The 18836-nt window shown below is 37.3% G+C and overlaps 1 protein-coding gene across 2 annotated transcripts in view; it reads right to left on the bottom strand.

The window, feature by feature from the left end:
• The window catches only part of OLA1 (Obg like ATPase 1), a 174435-nt gene that overhangs the window by 132078 nt on the left and 23521 nt on the right, over nucleotides 1-18836 (bottom strand). For both annotated transcript variants that reach the window (XM_032292921.1, XM_032292920.1), the window contains one exon: nucleotides 17007-17134. In XM_032292921.1, coding sequence (XP_032148812.1) covers nucleotides 17007-17134 — 128 coding nt within the window. The remainder of the gene's footprint in view (nucleotides 1-17006; nucleotides 17135-18836) is intronic.

The following is an 18836-nucleotide window of genomic DNA, read 5'->3' as shown; positions in this document are numbered from 1 at the left end:
TTGTGTTCTACATTTAAAATTGTCACATACAGTAAATTTCCTTATTCATGTATTTTCCTCAGTTCTTTAAAAGTCATCAACCTCTGGTATAGCTGTAACCCTGAATCTAATACTGCTTCAATTGTTTTAAAAATCATATTCAAAATAATTTCAATTTAGAGTTCTTTCCCAAATGAAATTGTTACCTACAAAACACAAATCAGAATTCAGCCAATTTACACAAAAATGGGGGAAAAAACAAGTTAGGAAAATGGACGGAGTAGATTTCAAGACACCTGCCCTGCACCTTCACACCTAATATTTTTAAAAACTAGATTTGCGGCCGGGCGCGGTGGCTCAAGCCTGTAATCCCAGCACTTTGGGAGCCCTAGGCGGGTGGATCATGAGGTCAAGAGATCGAGACCATCCTGGTCAACATGGTGAAACCCCGTCTCTACTAAAAATACAAAAAAAAAATTAGCTGGGCATGGTGGCGCATGCCTGTAATCCCAGCTACTCAGGAGGCTGAGGCAGGAGAATTGCCTGAACCCAGGAGGCGGAGGTTGCGGTGAGCCGAGATCGCGCCATTGCACTCCAACCTGGGTAACAAGAGCAAAACTCCGTCCCCCCCCCCAAAAAAACAACTAGATTTGAACATTGAGTTAATTGGGGGATTAAAGAACACTATTCCCAGAAACCTATAAAGTAATCCCTAGTTTTTGGTTTCTACTCATCTGACAACCTGGAATGCAAGAGAAGACCTTCACCACTGAACTGAACAGAAGGTGGATACAGTTGTCCTTTTCATCTCAGGAATTAGGGAAGAAGAAACAAGACCATCTTCCCCGACCCAACCCCCTACCTGTGAGAAGTGCAAATATCTAAATCTCTGCTGGTTCAATGGGGTCTGCCTTAGGTATTGTGGCAAGAGCTGAGTCAGTCAAGTCCAGGACAGCCAGGTAAGACTCCTTCCTGCCACAGAGTGTGCAAGGACAGCAAAGACAGAGTTGGAGTGGGAGGAGATGGACCAGTCAATAGGACACCATGGCCCTGAATAAACAAATTCCAGGCTCATAGACAGCTTGGGGATTCTGAGGGGATGCCCTAACATCGCCAATGTAGACAGAGAAAACTTTTGATTATTGTGACCAGTGCTGCAACACAGCCTACAGCCCACAGAGCCTTAGAGCCCTATAGCCCTGTCTTTCCTTCCACTGTGAGGGCCAGCAAGTAGCACTACCAAGCTATAAGCTGAAAACTGAAAGTCACTGATGTAGGAAAATTGTATCTGGCATGCAATGAGTGGTATAAAGGCATCAATGTAAAATTTGCAAAAGGACAGGTTATAAGGCAATGAAGATTCACTGTAATAAAACACAAAGGCTCAACTGATTTCATTCATGCAAGTTACACATAATAATGAATGCCTTTGTTTTCAAAACTGAGACAGTCTCAATACTTACATTTTTAACTTATAATGACAGTGTTCGGACAAGAAAAACGAGGTTCAAACTTGATGCTAAGTTGGGCACAGTGGTGCAAACCTGTAGTACCAGATACTTGGGAGGCTGAGGCAGGAGGATTGTTAGTGCCCAGAAATTTGAGGACACCCTAGGCAACATGGCAAGATCTCATCTCTTAAAATAAAAAAACCAAAACCTAATAATTAAAGATCAAGACACTCTCAAGTACCTTAGAAGTTGCCCTCACATCCCTGAGGAATTTCAAGATACAAGAGTTTCTGAAAGAACCCAAACAGTCAGCTATTTTGGGCAGAGAGGACAGGAAACAAGACCTCAAAAACATGTCACAAAAGATATTCCAGAAAAAAATACAAATGCCTCAATCACCAATCACTTAGATATAAGACCACCATGAAGGAATATAAGGATATATTCATGCAATTAAATTGTAAATAGCTTGTAGGTTAAATAGCTTCATACAATATTACAATGCAAAGTAGAAGGAACTGCTTCCTACTGCTGCAATATTTTCCACAGTAAACAAGTTGGTTATTAGAATGATGCATTGTATATGTAGATGAGAACCACTGCATAATTACTTAACCCATTGAATTGTACTGAAGAAACAAAGAAAACATATGGTTTTTGGTCAGATTGTTTACTGCAATCCAATACTAGAGTAATTTAATAAATACTGCTGAGAAAGAAAATTACAGGACCCATGGAAAAAAACTCCATTATTTTAGGATACAATCAAAGACAGCTTTATATTGGCAATTTGTGTCTAGGCAAAAATGTGTGACTCATTTAAAACTTTTAAATGATGTGCTTATGGGGGAGGAAGGTGGGCTCTTGAAAACAGTAATTTATGTTCATGGTTACTAAAGGTAATTTACAAGACATATAAACAACACCTAACTTAACCTAACTTGTGTGGGGGGGGCAATTAAATGAAGGCATTTTTACCTTCTCATTTAGCAGTTCAATAAAGTTGTAATGCCTTAAGGGCTACAATTCCATATAAACTAAAAAGGCAACTTAGAAACAATTTTTTTTATCAGTGCCACCTTCATCTCTTTTTAACCAGACACCTGGAACAAAACTAAAGTAGCTCTTAGGAATCTTATTTTTAAAGCCCTGAGCAATTTAAACATATGAAATTCAAACAGATACAGAGGGACAGTAACTTAAAACAGAATGAAGTCACATCTGTCATTAATAACAAAGGAGAAAGGATAAGGGCTTTTATTTTTCCTAGCCAAAAATTCTAACCATTTGCACAGAACTTACCTACATCGATTGATCTTAGTTCTATTTCCATAAGAACTTGTCTGACCAGCCTATGAGTGGTAAAGGCCAAGGCAGAAGTGAAATCAGTCAATGGCTTAATATCATATTTGGGGAGATGGGGGCAAGAGACAAAACTACTTTTCTAATAACTGTAAAACTGTATAGATCTTTCAAAATAAAAAGTGACATCAAAACCAGTACAGCTAGCAGTTATTCAAAAAATTGATATGCTCTACTTATTAAAATAGACTCTTCTTAGGAAAATAAACATTGAAAAATAAAATCAAATAGAAATTAAATTATTGGCTAAAAAAACTTAAGTCTAACATTGCAAATATCATTATGAGAGAAAATAAGTACAGCTGACTCTTGAACAACACAGGTTTGAACTGCATATGGTACACTTAAACACAGACTTTTTTTTTTTAACCAAACTCGGACAGAAAATACTGCCCAGATTTTGCATTTGTATTGGCCCAATGCAAAATCTGGGCAGTCGTGGAACTGATCGCCCTACAGATAGTGAGGGACAACTGTAATGCCTTTCTATATTCAAAAATTTGCAATGCTTTATTTAGATTTGTAAAAGACATTAAGGCTCATAAATATAGTTCACCTCTAACCTTTATCATCCATGACTTTATAAAAACAGCAAAAAATGGATGTTACTGCTGGAAGAAGGATGCACAGAAAACAATAAAATCATCAGCTACAATCACCTGGCTAATCAGCCTCTGAACTCTAGCCATTCAAATTAATGGGTCAGCAAAACTATAAGTAAACATCATGTCCGGTATCTTCAGAAATGCTTAAAAATAGTTCAAACCAATAGTCCTGATATCTATTTAATTATTATTAAATTAGAAAAGGTCAAGGGTCTATTATATTTCTACTTTCTCTAAAAAGGGGAAGAAGTATGAATTTTCCTCCCTGGCTTTCAGACCTCTGAAAAATGTGTCTCTCTAATCAGCTATACAACATACGATGTGGCAATCATCTTTGCTATTCATGACTCTCCTCCTCTCACCTCAGAAGAATATAGGGCTTAGTCTGTCTAAGATGTCTCCAAACTGACTTCAGTGTTAAAGCTTTTTTATGGTCACCCATATCAATTTACCATGTGATAGGAGCAAAGCAGTATACAGTGGTCAAACAGAAAATTTTAAAAACTGAAAGTATACATTTCCCTCTTATTCAAAGCTCTCCCACCAAACCTGATGTTCACAGATGTTACTATCAGCATAAGGTGTGTTCTGTTCACTGTATGTATCTGTACTCCCTACTAAATGCACATCCATCACCCACTTCCACATATACAACTTCTTATCTATTCCCTTAGTTAGGTTCTTTTCTCAAGACTTTGGCAGAAGGGACAACAACTTTCATGTCTCAGAGCATCAAATAAATGGACAATACACAATAACTGCGTAAAGTTAGTAAAAACACTACCATCAACTCTGTACTCCTGTCTATGCCTTTCAAGTCTGTCCCTTCCTTTCTATTTTGAGGCCTCTAACCTGGACTATTAAAACAATCTATTCCCTGGGTGTGGTGGTGCATGACTGCAGTCTCAGCTATGGCTTGGGAAGCTGAGACACTAGGACTGCTTGAGCTTGGAAGTTCGAGACCAGCCTGGGCAACATCATGAGACCCCGCTTCTAAATAAATAAATAAATAAATAAATAAATAAATAAATAAAACAATGTTTTCACTGATCACCCATCTTACAGTCTTCTTCAAATCTAATACATTTCCTGAAACACTGACAAAGCTATATACTTGCCAGCATAAAAATCATCAGTATCTTCTACCACTCATAAAAATAATTCTGTATTTTCATCCTGATATCTATATAACCTGACCCAAACTATCTTTTGAACTTCTATCCCTCTTTGATATATGACTAATTTTATGTACCATTCCTCTGGCACTTATCACATGCTGTTTTTCATATCCCAAGTATACATAATTTCCAATTTCTTTTCTAAGCAAAAGAAAGGGCCCAAGAATCCTGGGCCGGGCTGGGTTTTCTGGGCATACAGAGTGGGCACATTGGGCTAGCTGCCAAATCAAGGGTCAGCAAGAAATACCAACTCCAAAGGAGTAAGGAGTGATTAAAAACTCAGACTGAAGCAGAGGTGGACAATTTAGGATAAAGAGATTCAAGAATTGGAGGCAGAAGAGACTCTATTGGTAACTGCATACAAATGGAATCTTGAGCTCTAAAGAAAAAATAATAATAATGTTGGTTCACTGTCCCCTCCCATTGTCCCCTCCCAATAATAATGTTGGTTCACTGTCCCCTCCCATTGTCCCCTCTCAATAATAATGTTGGTTCACTGTCCCCTCCTGATAAGGTTGTAAAGGTGAAGATCTTAGAATTTTCCTAAATGGAGAAATAATTGATGTGATTATAAATGGATATATTTTAGACTAGTAATTTCACTTGGGATCTATCCTTCAGAATTATTCACATCTGTTTGCAAAGTTATAACATGAATGTTCTGTGTAAAAACGTTCGCTTCAGAATTGTTTATAAAAATAACCACGTATAAGGAACTATAACCAATGATATATCCATATAATGGAATCTGCATAGCTGCTAAAAAATAAAGTATCAATACAGACAAGGAAAGATTAAAAAACTATATCAAAGATAAAATTAAATCATCAAGAAGTATACATAGAATTATTCCATTTGTGGGGGAAAATTAACAATTTACATTAAGATATATTCAAGAATAAAATAAACTTAGAGGAACATAAGTGACAGTAGATGTCATATGATTTCACTTTCTACATTATATCATATTTTAGTTACTGAAAATGAATGCTGTATAACATATATGTGCTACCCATGTAATCAGAAGAAAAGAAACATATGTCCTTTTTGATTTTAAAAAGAAGGAAAAGCAGTTACTTCTGGAGATCGGGAACAGAGGTAAACATGAAATTTTATTTTGAACCTTAATTATTTCCTATTTTGTTTAAGCATATATCATCTAGAATTTTTATATATTACATACACATTTTGTAATATATGTTACAAAAATACAAATAAATTTTTTTAAGTAATAGCATTAGTTTGGTCATTTATAATCAAAAGGAGTGCAAAACTGATAAAACCAAAGCTGTCTACTCATAAGGTATAAGGGAAAGGGGTATAAACACATAATTAAATCATAATGTTATATGTACTATAGAATGACCCTCATTTTTTCTAAAGCACAAGTTTTTGTACCTAAATTGCATACAATTCAATCTATTATAAGAGAATGCTTTTTGTTAGCAAGTAGATGACTACTGATTATATCTAAAACAACAGTGGGCTGGCATAACAAGCATAGGTTTTCCTTCACTTTGACAGATCAAGAAAATAATTTTGTTTAGGTGATTCTGCACTGTGCATATTAAAACAACTGGTATACTGGGAGGCAGAGGTCGTAGTGAGCCGAGATCACAACACTGCACTCCAGCCTGGCGACACAGCGAGACTCCATCTCAAAAAAAAAAAAAATTCTTTATATTATCTATAAGCTTTTTTCCATTTTTATAATTTTATTTTTAAATCTTTTTGTTAAAAACGAAGACACAAATATACACAGTAACCTAGGCCTACACAGGGTCAGGATCATCAGTGTCACCTCTACATCTTGTCCCACTGGAAGGTCTTCAGGGGCAGTAACATACATGGAACCATTATCTCCTATGATAACAATGGCTTCTTGTTGGATAGTTTCTGAAGGATCTGCCTCAGGCTGTTTTACAGTTAATTCTTCTTTTTATTAACTAGAAAGAGCACACTCTAACAAGAAAAAGTATAGTGACTGAAATTCACACAAAAAAGTTCAACATAAACCCACAGGCAGAAAATTGAACAATTGGTGACCAGAACTCAGGAAAGAATAGGGCAATATATCCCCTACTCCCACCATCACCGTCACACGTACATATACACACACATGCACACACAAACTTAGCTGAAAATAATCAAATTATATTTGAAATTTTGTTTTCCACAACTATAACTAATTATATACCAGTCTCATATATCAGACCCTCCTACTATATGTTTCTAAACTGAGAAGAAAACTGTCCCATAGCTCAGAAAGCAGCCCTCTTGCTTCTAGTCTCCAAGGTCATATCTCTAAGTACCAACTAAGAAACCTTAACAAGTTTTATCTGTAAATAGCCTGACAGTAGGTACAATGATACTGTCAAAGGTGCTATCCTTCAAATAACACACAAATGCCTTAGCTTCCTGTTGAAATGTAACTTCAAAAGCCTACTTTAAAAAGTTAAGATCTTTACTCAGTGATCTTTAGGTGTCAAAAGAAAAAAAAAGGTTAAGGATTTAGTGAAATCAATAGCTTCATCATGTTCAAATATTTTAAAATCCAGCAACAGTAAGTTATATTTCTTCCAAAAACCGGTGAAGTCATATTGACTCACTGAACCCAAGGGAAAAAGTTCATGGTTTTTCCAAATAACACACTTGCTTTCAGAGAAGTTACTGTATGTAAAAATTAAAAAAGAATTTGCTTCCTATAATATGATTGCTGTTTCCTTCTCCTATATTTAATTTTTGGCAGGCCATCTTATCTGAGCATGACTCTGTTTACTGAAGATGAAAGAGAAAAATCTATCATAAAAGTTTTTTTAGGATGGGCATGGTGGCTCACACCTGTAATCCCAGCACTTTGGGAGGCCTAGATGGGTGGATCACGAGGTCAGGCATTCAAGACCAGCCTGGCCAACATGGTGAAACCCAACTCTACTAAAAATACAAAAACTAGTCGGGTGTAGTGGCATGCACCTGTATTCACAGCTACTCAGGAGGTTAAGGCAGGAGAATCACTTGAACCCAGGAGGTGGAGGTTGCAGTGAGCCAAGATCATGCCACCACATGATCTTGAGACTCCATCTCAAAAAAAAAAAAAAAAGTTTTAAAAAGAAGTATTCATTAGCAATGTCATCTGTAATTTTTATAAGTACCTGTGAATGTACTTAATGCCACTGAACACTACACTTAAAAATTATTAAAGTGGCAAATTTCATGTGATGTATATATTACCATGATTTTTTAAAATCTAAAAAACAAAGTGTTGAAATTTAAAACCTATATTCACCAAAAAAAAAAAAAAATCAATAATGCATCATTAAAAACAATAAACCAAGGGCAGGCGCAGTGCCTCACACCTGTAATCCCAGCACTTTGGGAGGCAAAGGTGGGTGTCTTGAGGTCAGGAGGTGGAAGACCAGCCTGGGCAACATGGTAAAACCCCATATCTACTAAAAATTCAAAAATTGGCCAGGCATGGTGGCGCACACCTGTAGTTCTAGCTACTCAGAGGGCTAAGGCACGAGAATAGCTTGAACCCAGGAGGCAGCTGTAGTGAGCTGAGATCAGGGCAATGCACTCCAGCCTGGGTGACAGAGACTCTGCCTCAAAAAAATAAATAAGCAAAGTGCTATAAAAAAATTCATTATTATTATTATTATAAGTTGCACTTAGTAGTTTGGTTAGTTAGGCCTCTGGTTGCCCTATGGTATTTTTATCTTAACCTAAGATCCTGCCTCTCAAACTGGGGACTGCTGGAAGTACAGAAGAAAGAAAACCATGAGATTTTAAAAACTTTTCCTTGAAGTAAAGTGTCTGGCACTACACCACATACCAAAAACCATCATGTTCCTTATCCTTTGTGGTAACGGCTCTTGGGTAGAAAAGTTTAACAAACACAGGGGTCTCACCATTTTCATATTATCTTGTATTTTCTAGATATTTTATATGTTTCAGAAATAGGGAGCTCCGCCCATTAGTTCAAAACTTAGTTTGGTTTAACACAAATTTTGTTAAGAATTTTTAAAAGGGGCTGGGCGCGGTGGCTCAGGCCTGTAATCCCAGCACTTTCGGAGGCCGAGGCAGGTGGATCACCTGAGGTCAGGAGTTTGAGACCAGCCTGGCCAACATGGTGAAATCCTGTCTCTACTAAAAATACAAGAATTAGCCAGGCATGGTGGTAGGCACCTGTAATCTCAGCCACTCGGGAGGCTGAGGCAGAAGAGTTGCTTGAACCCAGAAGGTGGAGGTTGCAGTGAGTTGAGATCATGCCACTGCACTCCAGCCTGGGCCACAGACGGCATCTTTTCCGTCTGAGAAAAAGAATTTTAAAAAGACAAACTTTCAAAGAAAATAAGAGCAATATTTCTAAAAACACCAAGAATGAAAAGAACATTCTGGTATTTAAAGACACCTAAAACAGCTGGGTGCCGTGGCTCATGCCTGTAATCCCAGCACTTTGGGAAGCCGAGGCAGGTGGATCACAAGGTCAGCAGTTCGAGGCCAGCCTGGCCAATATGATGAAACCCCGTCTCTACTAAAAAATACAAAAATTAGCCAGGCTTGGTGGCGAGCGCCTGTAGTCCCAGCTATTGGGAGGCTGGGAAGGGAGAATCTCTTGAACCTGGAAGGCAGAGGTTGCAGTAAGCTGAGATTGTGCCACTGCACTCCAGCCTGGGTGACAGAGTGAGACTCGGTCTCAAAAAAAAACAACAAAAAGACACCTAAAAGTTCCATAAAAGAATGTGAGTAGAAGGGGCTTTCTGGGGTGATGACAGTGTTCTGTATACCGTTGTGGTCTATACACATGTTAAGTTCATAGAACTATAAACCCAAAATAGCTACTTTCTGTATGACAATTTGTAAAATAAAAGACGTACATTTCTAAACTTTACAAATATTTTTAAATGTTTTCCATAACAAATTTACTAATAAACTTGTCAATAAATAATATTTCTGTTGATCCTTGAACATGGGTTTGAATTTCGAGAATTCACTTACACACAGACTTTTTTTCAATAAATATAAGGGAAAATTTTTTGAAGATTCGCAACAATTTGAAAAAACTTGCAGATGAAACATGTAGCCTAGAAATATGGAAAAAGTAATAAAAAACTAGGTATGCCATGCATGCATGCATAAAATACAGATACTTGTCTATTTAATCACTTACTACTATAAATACACATAAAAAGTTAAAATGTATCAAAACTTAGACACACTTACAGACCATACATGGCACCATTCACATTCAAGGGAAATGTAAATAAAATGCAGTATGAAATCATAATTGCATAAAATTAACTGTACTCATATTGTACTACCATAATTATTTCACATCCACCTCCTGTTGCTATTGGGAGGAGGTTGAGTGTTGCCGAGTATCCTTATCTTAAAACACTGGGAGACAGTAATCATTACCATGTGACCAGTTCATTTCTCCAGTAAATTGTGTATTGCTGTAAAAAGTGATCCCTTCAGGTTCCTGCATATTATTATTTTTCATCATGGTTGCAATGCTGTAAATATTGAATAACATAAGCTGGGCAAGTGGCTCACACCTGTAATCTAGCACTTGGGGAGGCCAAGGCAGGAGGACTGCTTGAACCCAGGAGTTTGAGACTAGCCTGGGCAACATATCAAGACCCTGTCTCTACACAAACAAAAATACAAAAATTACCTGGGTATGATGGGTATGTAGTCCTAGCTACTTGGGTGGCTGAGGCAGCAGAACAGCTTGAGCCCAGGAGTTCCAGGCTGCAGTGAGCTATGATTACACCACTGCACTCCAGCCTGAGCAACAGAGCTAAATCCTGTCTCTAAAACAACAATAATAAAATTTAAAAATAACATTATGGGACCTATACAAAGTATAACTAGTGATGCTGGAAGTGCTCCTGAGAAGCAGAGAAAAGTCATGGCAATACAAGAAAAAGTTGAATTGCTTGATACGGACTCTAGACTGAGGTCTGCACCTGGGGTTACTGCCATTTCAGACAATTGATCTTGTAAACAGATGACAGTATCACTAAAATACAGTATAGTACTGTAAATATATATTCTTTCTTTTTTTTTTTTTTAGACAGGATCTCATTCTGTCACCCAGACTGTAGTGCAGTGGCACAATCATAGCTCATCACAGCTCAAACTCTTGGGCTCAAGCAATCCTCCTGCCTCAGCCTCTTGAGTAGCTGGGACTACAGGTGCACACCACACTGCTGGCTAATGTCTTTTGTAGATGTGGCTCTCCCGATGTCCACCAGGCTGGTCTCAAACTCCTAGACTCAAGCAATCCTCTTCCCTCAGCCTCCAAAGTGCTGGGATTACAGGCCTGACCCACTGCACCCAGCCATGATTTTCTTAAAAAGTTTTTTTTTTCTCTAGCTTACTTTATTATAAGTAAGAATATAGAATATATAACATACAAGATGTATGTTAATTGTTTATATTATTGGTAAGGCTTCTAGTCAGCAGTAGGCTATCTGTAGTTAAGTTTTTGGGGAGTCAAAAGTTATACACAAATTTTCAATGTACAGGGATCAGCTCCCCTAATCCCAGTATGTTCAAGGGTCAACTACATTTTGGAATCAAGTTTAATAAATTTTGTAACTGAAAAGATTCTGTACTTCCAAGACTCATGTATGAGAGAGAAATAATTTCACTATAATTGCACCAAAACCCAAAGTTCTTCACAAAATTTTAGGGCTCACAAATAATCAGGTTTTATTTTGGTTTTCTTTTTAATATTTTTTCTAGATATGGGATCTCACTATGTTGTCCAGGCTACTCTCACACTCCTGAGCTCAAGCAATCCACCCAAAAGCCTCCCAAAGTGCTGGGATTACAGGTAAGAGCCCCCATAACTGGCCCTATTTTCATTTTTAAAGCAATACAAATGGTTGTACCAATCTGCTAATTATTATCTAAAAATATGACATTATTTCCAATGCTTACACTGCTGAAACAAAGTAAACAGAGTACAAACAAAGCTCCCCTAAAAGGAAAAGTATGAGGAAAGTTTTATTTCCCACTTTTTCTGCTTTAATGAGGTGAAACTGACATACAATAAAATGTGCAAAGAGTGTTCAGTCAGATGTATACATGTCTTGACATATGCATACACCTGTGAAACCTCCACTACAGGCAAGATTATGAGCATATCTACCACCCCCAAGAGTTTCCTCATACCCCTTTTTAATCCCTCTCTCTGCTCCTCCCCCAGGCTACCATGATCTGCTTTCTAATTAGTATGCATTTTCTAGAATCTTATATAAATGGAATCATAGTATATGCTCTTTTTTTGGACTGCCTTCTTCCACTCAGCATAATTATTTTGAGATTCATCCATGTTATTGTGTGTAGAAAAATCTTTGATGCTGCATCTACCTGCTATATAAAATTAGTCCACATTTGCTGCAAACTGGGCTTACTCACAAGATGAGAATCTTCAATTAGCTATATGTGAACTTTCATCTAGACAGCAGATTATTAGATCATTCTTGAATCAATATTCTTTTTCTTTTTTGTAAAGGGACAAAATCTCGCTGTGTTGCCCAGGCTAGGCACAGGCACAATCATAACACATTATAGCCTCAAACACCTGGGCTCAAGCAATTCCCAAGCCTCAGCCTCCTGAGTAGCTAGGATTACCTAGCATGTGCCACTACACCTGGCTTTGAATCTTTTTTTTTTCAGCTCCCTACTACTGCCATTGAAGAACTAATACTCTTTTGGAAAAGTATTCTAAGGATTTAAACTGGGACAAGAAAAATAAGTGACTCTCCAATAAGTGAAGACTCTGATTCTGTTTTTAAATTAAATTTAATAAGAAGATATTCATTTGTATTATAAAAATACTTCTCAAAAAGCTTTCTTGATTTAAGAAAACCCACCAGAATAAAACGATAAGCTCTCATAATTCCTTATGTAAATTCTGACAGTTGTTATATTTTTAAGTGTCAAAATAAGACCTAACTTTCACCTCAGCAGCAATTGTTTAGTCAAAGATAAACTCCTGTTTATATAGCTGAATCCATAGTTATGAGTTAGCAAATAACTTCAAAAATATACTTTAAAAAACTAGAGTAACTACAGGTCTGCACACATTCAAACAAGAAAATAATCTTTCATTATTTCTATTATCTTGCATGTCCTCATTAGTACACTCTGCAAACAAGAAAACTACTGAAAATAAAACTTTAAAGAGAACTCTAAATGACTAATGGGGGTAGGGATCTGAAATATCTTTACATTAGGCAGCAAACCCCAGAGGGTAGGAGGGGACATTATTTGGGGGCAAGCAAACTAAGTAATGTGAATAGATTCTTTTAATCTTTTTAATTTTTTTTAGAGAGAGGATCTTGCTCTGTCATCCAGGCTGGAGTGCAGTGGTATAATCACAGGTCATTGCAGCCTCAAACTCCTGAGCTCAAGTGATCCTCCCACCTGTGAGTAGTTGAAACTACAAGGCACAGGCCACTAAGGCCAGCTCATTTTTTTTTTTTTTTTTTTTTTTTGAAGATGTGGTCTCCCTAAGCTGCACAGGCCAGTCTTGAACTCCTAGGCTCAAATTATCTGCATAAGCCTCCCAAAATGCTAGGATTGTAGGCATGAGCCATCACACCTGGGCAAATACTTTTTTGTGTGTGAAAGAATCTTTACACATTACTGGCAGGGCATGGTGGCTCATGACTATAATCCCAGCACTTTGGCAGCCCAAGGCAGAGGATTGCTTGAGTGCAAGAGTTCAAGACCAGCCTGGGTAACATAGCAAGACCCTGGATCTATTTTTTAAAAAAGTATTCTACATTGTTTATACTCAAATGTCATCTAGGGAAATCATTATCAGTATCTTGGAAATATAGTTTTACATGAAACGAAAAACAACTTACTCCATTTTTATTTCCTTTTTTTTTTTGAGATGGGGTCTCACTTTGCCACCCAGGTTGGAGTGCAGTGGCATGATGTTGGCTTACTGCAACTTCTGCCTCTGAGGCTCAAGCAGTCCTCCCATCCCAACCTCCCAAGTAGCTAGGACCACAGGTGCACCCCACCATATCCAGTAAATTTTTTGTATTTTTAGTAGAGACAAGTGTCTTACCATGTTGCCCAGGCTGGTCTCGAACTCAAGCAATCTGCCCACCTCAGTCTCCCAAAATGCTGGGGTTATAGGCATGAGCCACTGTGCCCAGCCCATTTTGATTGGTTAAAACATTAGAAGTGCCATTCAATACTGTAATTGCAAAATAAGCTACATCCGCCTCCACCCCCACCTCAACTGTTCATTTAAAATCCTTTATATTTAGGCCATGCACGGTGGCTCATGCCTGTAATCTCAGCACTTTGGGAGGCCGAGGTGGGCATATCACTTGAGGTAAGGAGTTCCGGACTAGCCTGGCCAACATGGCAAAACCCTGTCTCTACTAAAAATATAAAACGTAGCCCAACATGGTGTTGCACCCCTGTCATCCCAGACATTGGAGAGGCTGAGGCAGGAGAATTTCTTGAACCCAGCAGGTGGAGGTTTCAGTGAGCCAAGATCTTGCCACTGCACTCCAGCCTGGGGGACAGAACAAGACTCCATCTCAAATAAATAAATAAAATCCTTTACATTTAAGCCATTTGAGATGGTTATCTTTAATATGGTGAACATGATGACATCCCCAACTATATCCCTGGGCTGTTTTCCATTGCTCCTACTTCTCATCATTCATTCTAACCGCAAGGGCAGTTCTTAAGGCTCCTTTCTACCATAGGGCCTTGAAACAAACCATTTACTCTTGAATAATCAATCTTTCCTTTCCTTCTTTTGCTAACTTAGCTCCCAGTCAGCTTTTACCTCTCAGCATAATTGTCACCTCCTCAAGGTAACACTGCATACTCACACACACAACTGGAAAGGCATCGAATATTTATGTGACCATTTTATTCACTGGATTATAAACTCAAGAGGACAATGGTCCCATCTGTTTTTACTCACCACTACATCCCTCAACATCTAGCACACTTATAAGAGATGCTCCATAAATATGGGTCAAATGAATAAGAGTGATCTAAAGATTTAAAGCCAAAGAAAATACATCAAAATGAACATACGTGTTTGCAAACAAGTATATATGTTTGCAATAACATATATTTTATGTATTTCTAAAAACCAAAGGAAGTAAACAAGGCAAGGGAAAAGTTGAATTTTAAAAATTAATTAAATTAATGGAGAGAAAATGATAATAAATTAAAATTCAGTGATAAAATTTCTTGTTAACAATTTTTTCTGTTCCCTAACTTTCTGTTCCCTAACTTAGCTGAAAGTACTCTAAACATTAATATATATCTGACTGTTGAGAATTAAAATGTTATAATTTGAAATAAAAGAATTATCAATTTTCATAGCTTCAAAGCAATCTCTAATCTTTCTAATCTCTACAAGTCTTTTTTTTTTTTTACTATAAATCTAAGGATTTTTTAAAAATTCTGATTATAAATGTATCATTCAGCGTTCTATGTACTATACAATAATATATACAATTTCATCAATTCTAAGATGCATATTTTGACATCTCTGAGATCAATCACTCTAAGAAAGCATAGTATCTAGTTTAATTGGATTTTCTTTCCTTCCTCAATGATGGTATCTTTAGCCTGAATGAAATACCATATAGTATGTATGCTCCTCACCAAATTCATTTACCGCCCCCCCCAAGGGTTAGAAAAACACATCAAATGAATATTACACAAGAAACAACAAAATCAGAGACATTTTTATTACCAACATCATCAGGACTTTGCCATCATCCTAAGTTGCTCCAGCTTGGAAAATTTTAAGTCAAATATCCCTCCCTAACCACACAATACCCTTAAACTCAATCTACCTGTTATAAAACCTTATCAAGGAATCAGATCCATAAGCCTTCCATTTTTCAGTCCTCTGCTATTTTCATTTCCACTCAAAGTTCTTTTCCACCCATTAACCCACTCTCTCTCTCATATCCAAATCTTTAGTTGTCTTGCCCCTCATTCTTCTGTCACATGTGCCCTATCAATTCTACTTTCTGAAAGACATCTATCAGAAACTGTCCCAAACTGAACTCATCGTCATCTCTCTCGATACTTGCTGCTTTTTCTGTGTTTAACATCTCAATGAATGGTATGACAATTCATTCAACTGACCTAGTCCAGAAATCCAGGAGTCACACTTCACTCTACCTTCTCTTTGAAATCCTCACATCAGTCACCAAACCCAGAAGAAAACCAGTCAGGAAAACGGAAGTTCTTGCTAATGTACAGCCTTTAGTTAAAACTTCTCTACACAACTGGACCACTTCCCCATCACAGCCTTATTCCTTGTCTAGACTTCCCAGAGGCCTGACCATACGTTTACCCAAGTTTAAACTACCTAGATCAATCCTTCTCAAATTGTCTGTCATAGGGTTTTGTAAAATACAATAAAATGAATTATTAGGTTGGTACAAAAGTAATTGCAGTTTGGGGCATTACATTAACAAAACTGCAATTACTTTTGCACCAACCTAATACTGGGCAAACAAATCTTTTTTCTAGGCAGCTTATACAAACCACAGAGGCAAATGGTCTTTTATAAAAGGCACATAAAAAATACTAGCACAATTTTATTATTACTTTATTCAAATGACCAAAAAATCAGTCAAATTGCTATGATATTTTCTAAATGCTCACTCTCAATTACTATAGTTATCTAGTTGAGGACCTGGTTAAGTAACAAAGGCACTTAACCAGACCACAGCTGGCCTTCTCACCTCTAATTTGTGTTTTCTTTGTTTCTATTAATTTGCTTATTATAATACTTTACCAAAAAGTACAACCCTGACCTAAGCAACCTCAACTGTTTTATTTTGTCAGAAAATTACTATGTTATTGGCTCACTTTTGTAGTCAGTCAACAGAGCCCAAATCAAGTAACAGTTCTTTCTCTTTGCTTTATAATCCTCGCTCCCTAAGGACCAGCCGATCTACAGTTTCTCTTTAATTCTTTCGTCTCTAATAGAAAACCTGGAAGCCTTTCTCTCTTGTTAAATAATTAGAATCCCCTTCTCTATCAATTCTGCCTTCTTAACACACAGAAAAGCAATAAAATTCCATAATTTAAGACAATTTCAAAATGCCTTTACAATCAACAAAGTTCCATATAGAAACACTTCTCAATGGCTCTAATCCCGAACAGGAAATAAAGTTCAATTAGAATATAATGTCAACACAGCATATACCTGCTATGGAATAAGCCTTCAGATATGAAGATGATACTAAGTAACATTAAGGTCATAGTCACAGATTTACAAACCCAAGATTCATCTGGTAAAGAAAGCAATCTTCCATTAGTCATTTCTAATTTTATTTGAGCACTAATGGAAAGAAAACACTGATCTTAATGAAATCAATGATTAAATAAACAACTGTACTTACGTGTTAGGTGAAAGATGCCATCACAGGCACTAATATGAGATAAAAAAGCATTCCCCAGGCCCTGCCCATTGTGAGCTCCTTTCACAAGGCCAGCAATATCCACTACATTTAGAAAGGCAGGAATTTTGCTGAAAAACAAAAGAAGGCTTTATTATAAAACAGTATTAAGAACTTATCTATTAACCAAATGAATTCCCCAAACTTTTCACATAAATTCTTTCCTTTCTAGAACAATGTCTACAATAATGATTTGATAGATGAATATCCATCACGACCCCCAAAAATTAGAAATGGCCTTTTAATGCTTTAGGACTTTCTTACCTAGGAATATGAGGGAGAAAACTAAAACAGAATAAACGTATTTATTGTGTCTCTGAAATCAAAGATCTTACTAATTTTACTATAAAGTTCTATTGCCACATGCACACACACTCAAAAGCTGTGAAGAATGTTTAGAGTATGCTGGGGTAATCATCATAAAATGAGCCAACTAACTTTGTGCCAGACACTAAAAGTATTTCACATGTATTATCTCACTTCAAAGTTCAAATCAACTAGATGAGTGTTATTTACTAAGCCCACTTTACAGATAAGAAAATTATGCCTTAGAGGAGTTAAGAAATCTATTGTATTCAGGATCACTCAGCCAGTAGTGACAAAACTGGGAATCAAATACAGGCTGTCTGGGTTTGCATTTGATCACCCATATGCTATATAGACAAAAAAATGCATGTAACGTTGAGAACCAGTTATCAGCATAGCAAAGCTATTTGTTGATAACAGCAACCAAATTAAACTATATACAAAATAACCTTTGCTTTGCTTAATAAAGGTACATTTAACACAAATTAGAAACCAAGTTAGGAAAATCAGTCTGACATATAAAAATGGAGATTTTAGTACATGAATAAATAAAAGCTACTTTTAATGTCATATGACAAAGGTATATATAATGTAATTTTGTATCCTTTGTCAATTTTCAAGAGCACTCATTTTTCAGAATGTCAGTTTCACTACCTGATAAAATACAACATAAAAGTTCCACAAGACTCCCCTATTATTGGTATGGAAAATGAGTCCTTTCAAAATATTCTATAAACAAGCATGGCAGATTGAAATTACTTGATTATTGTTACCACCAAATCCACTAAAATCATATAAATGTGATTAGTCTTTTGTTATTGGACATAGTGACTGCCTCCCCAGCATCCACTGCCCCTTCTCTTGTACCTATACTGATTTTCATTTAGCCATTCCTCCCCAATATAGCCCAGAGCTTTGGAGAAGCTTTATCTACCCCTAACTCGAGAAGTGGGATATGTAGCTCAGGCCTTCACTAAGTAGTTTAATCTCATTCCTAGGCAAAGTAAAAAAAAAATTCTAGGACCTTCACCTTGCTCTATTTGCCTCAAAGAACTTAAGAAGCCAGGCATGGTGGCATACATCTGTAGTCTCAAGTATTTGGGAGGCTGAGGCCTGAGGCAGGATGGGTTGAGCCCAGGAGTTCAAGTCCAGCCTGGGCAACATGGGGAGATTCCACCTCTTAAAAAACAAAGAGAAGGCCGGGCGCGGTGGCTCAAGCCTGTAATCCCAGCACTTTGGGAGCCCTAGGCGGGTGGATCATGAGGTCAAGAGATCGAGACCATCCTGGTCAACATGGTGAAACCCCGTCTCTACTAAAAATACAAAAAAATTAGCTGGGCATGGTGGTGTGTGCCTGTAATCCCAGCTACTCAGGAGGCTGAGGCAGGAGAATTGCCTGAACCCAGGCTGGAGTGCAGTGGCGCGATCTCGGCTCACCGCAACCTCCGCCTCCTGGGTTCAGGCAAT

Source organism: Sapajus apella, unplaced genomic scaffold (assembly GCF_009761245.1).
Source record: "Sapajus apella isolate SASKATOON/1434 unplaced genomic scaffold, GSC_monkey_1.0 scaffold28, whole genome shotgun sequence".
In the NCBI taxonomy this organism is placed as follows: domain Eukaryota; kingdom Metazoa; phylum Chordata; class Mammalia; order Primates; family Cebidae; genus Sapajus; species Sapajus apella.
Note: the sequence above shows the minus strand (reverse complement) of the source record. Positions and strands in the feature narration are given on the sequence as shown.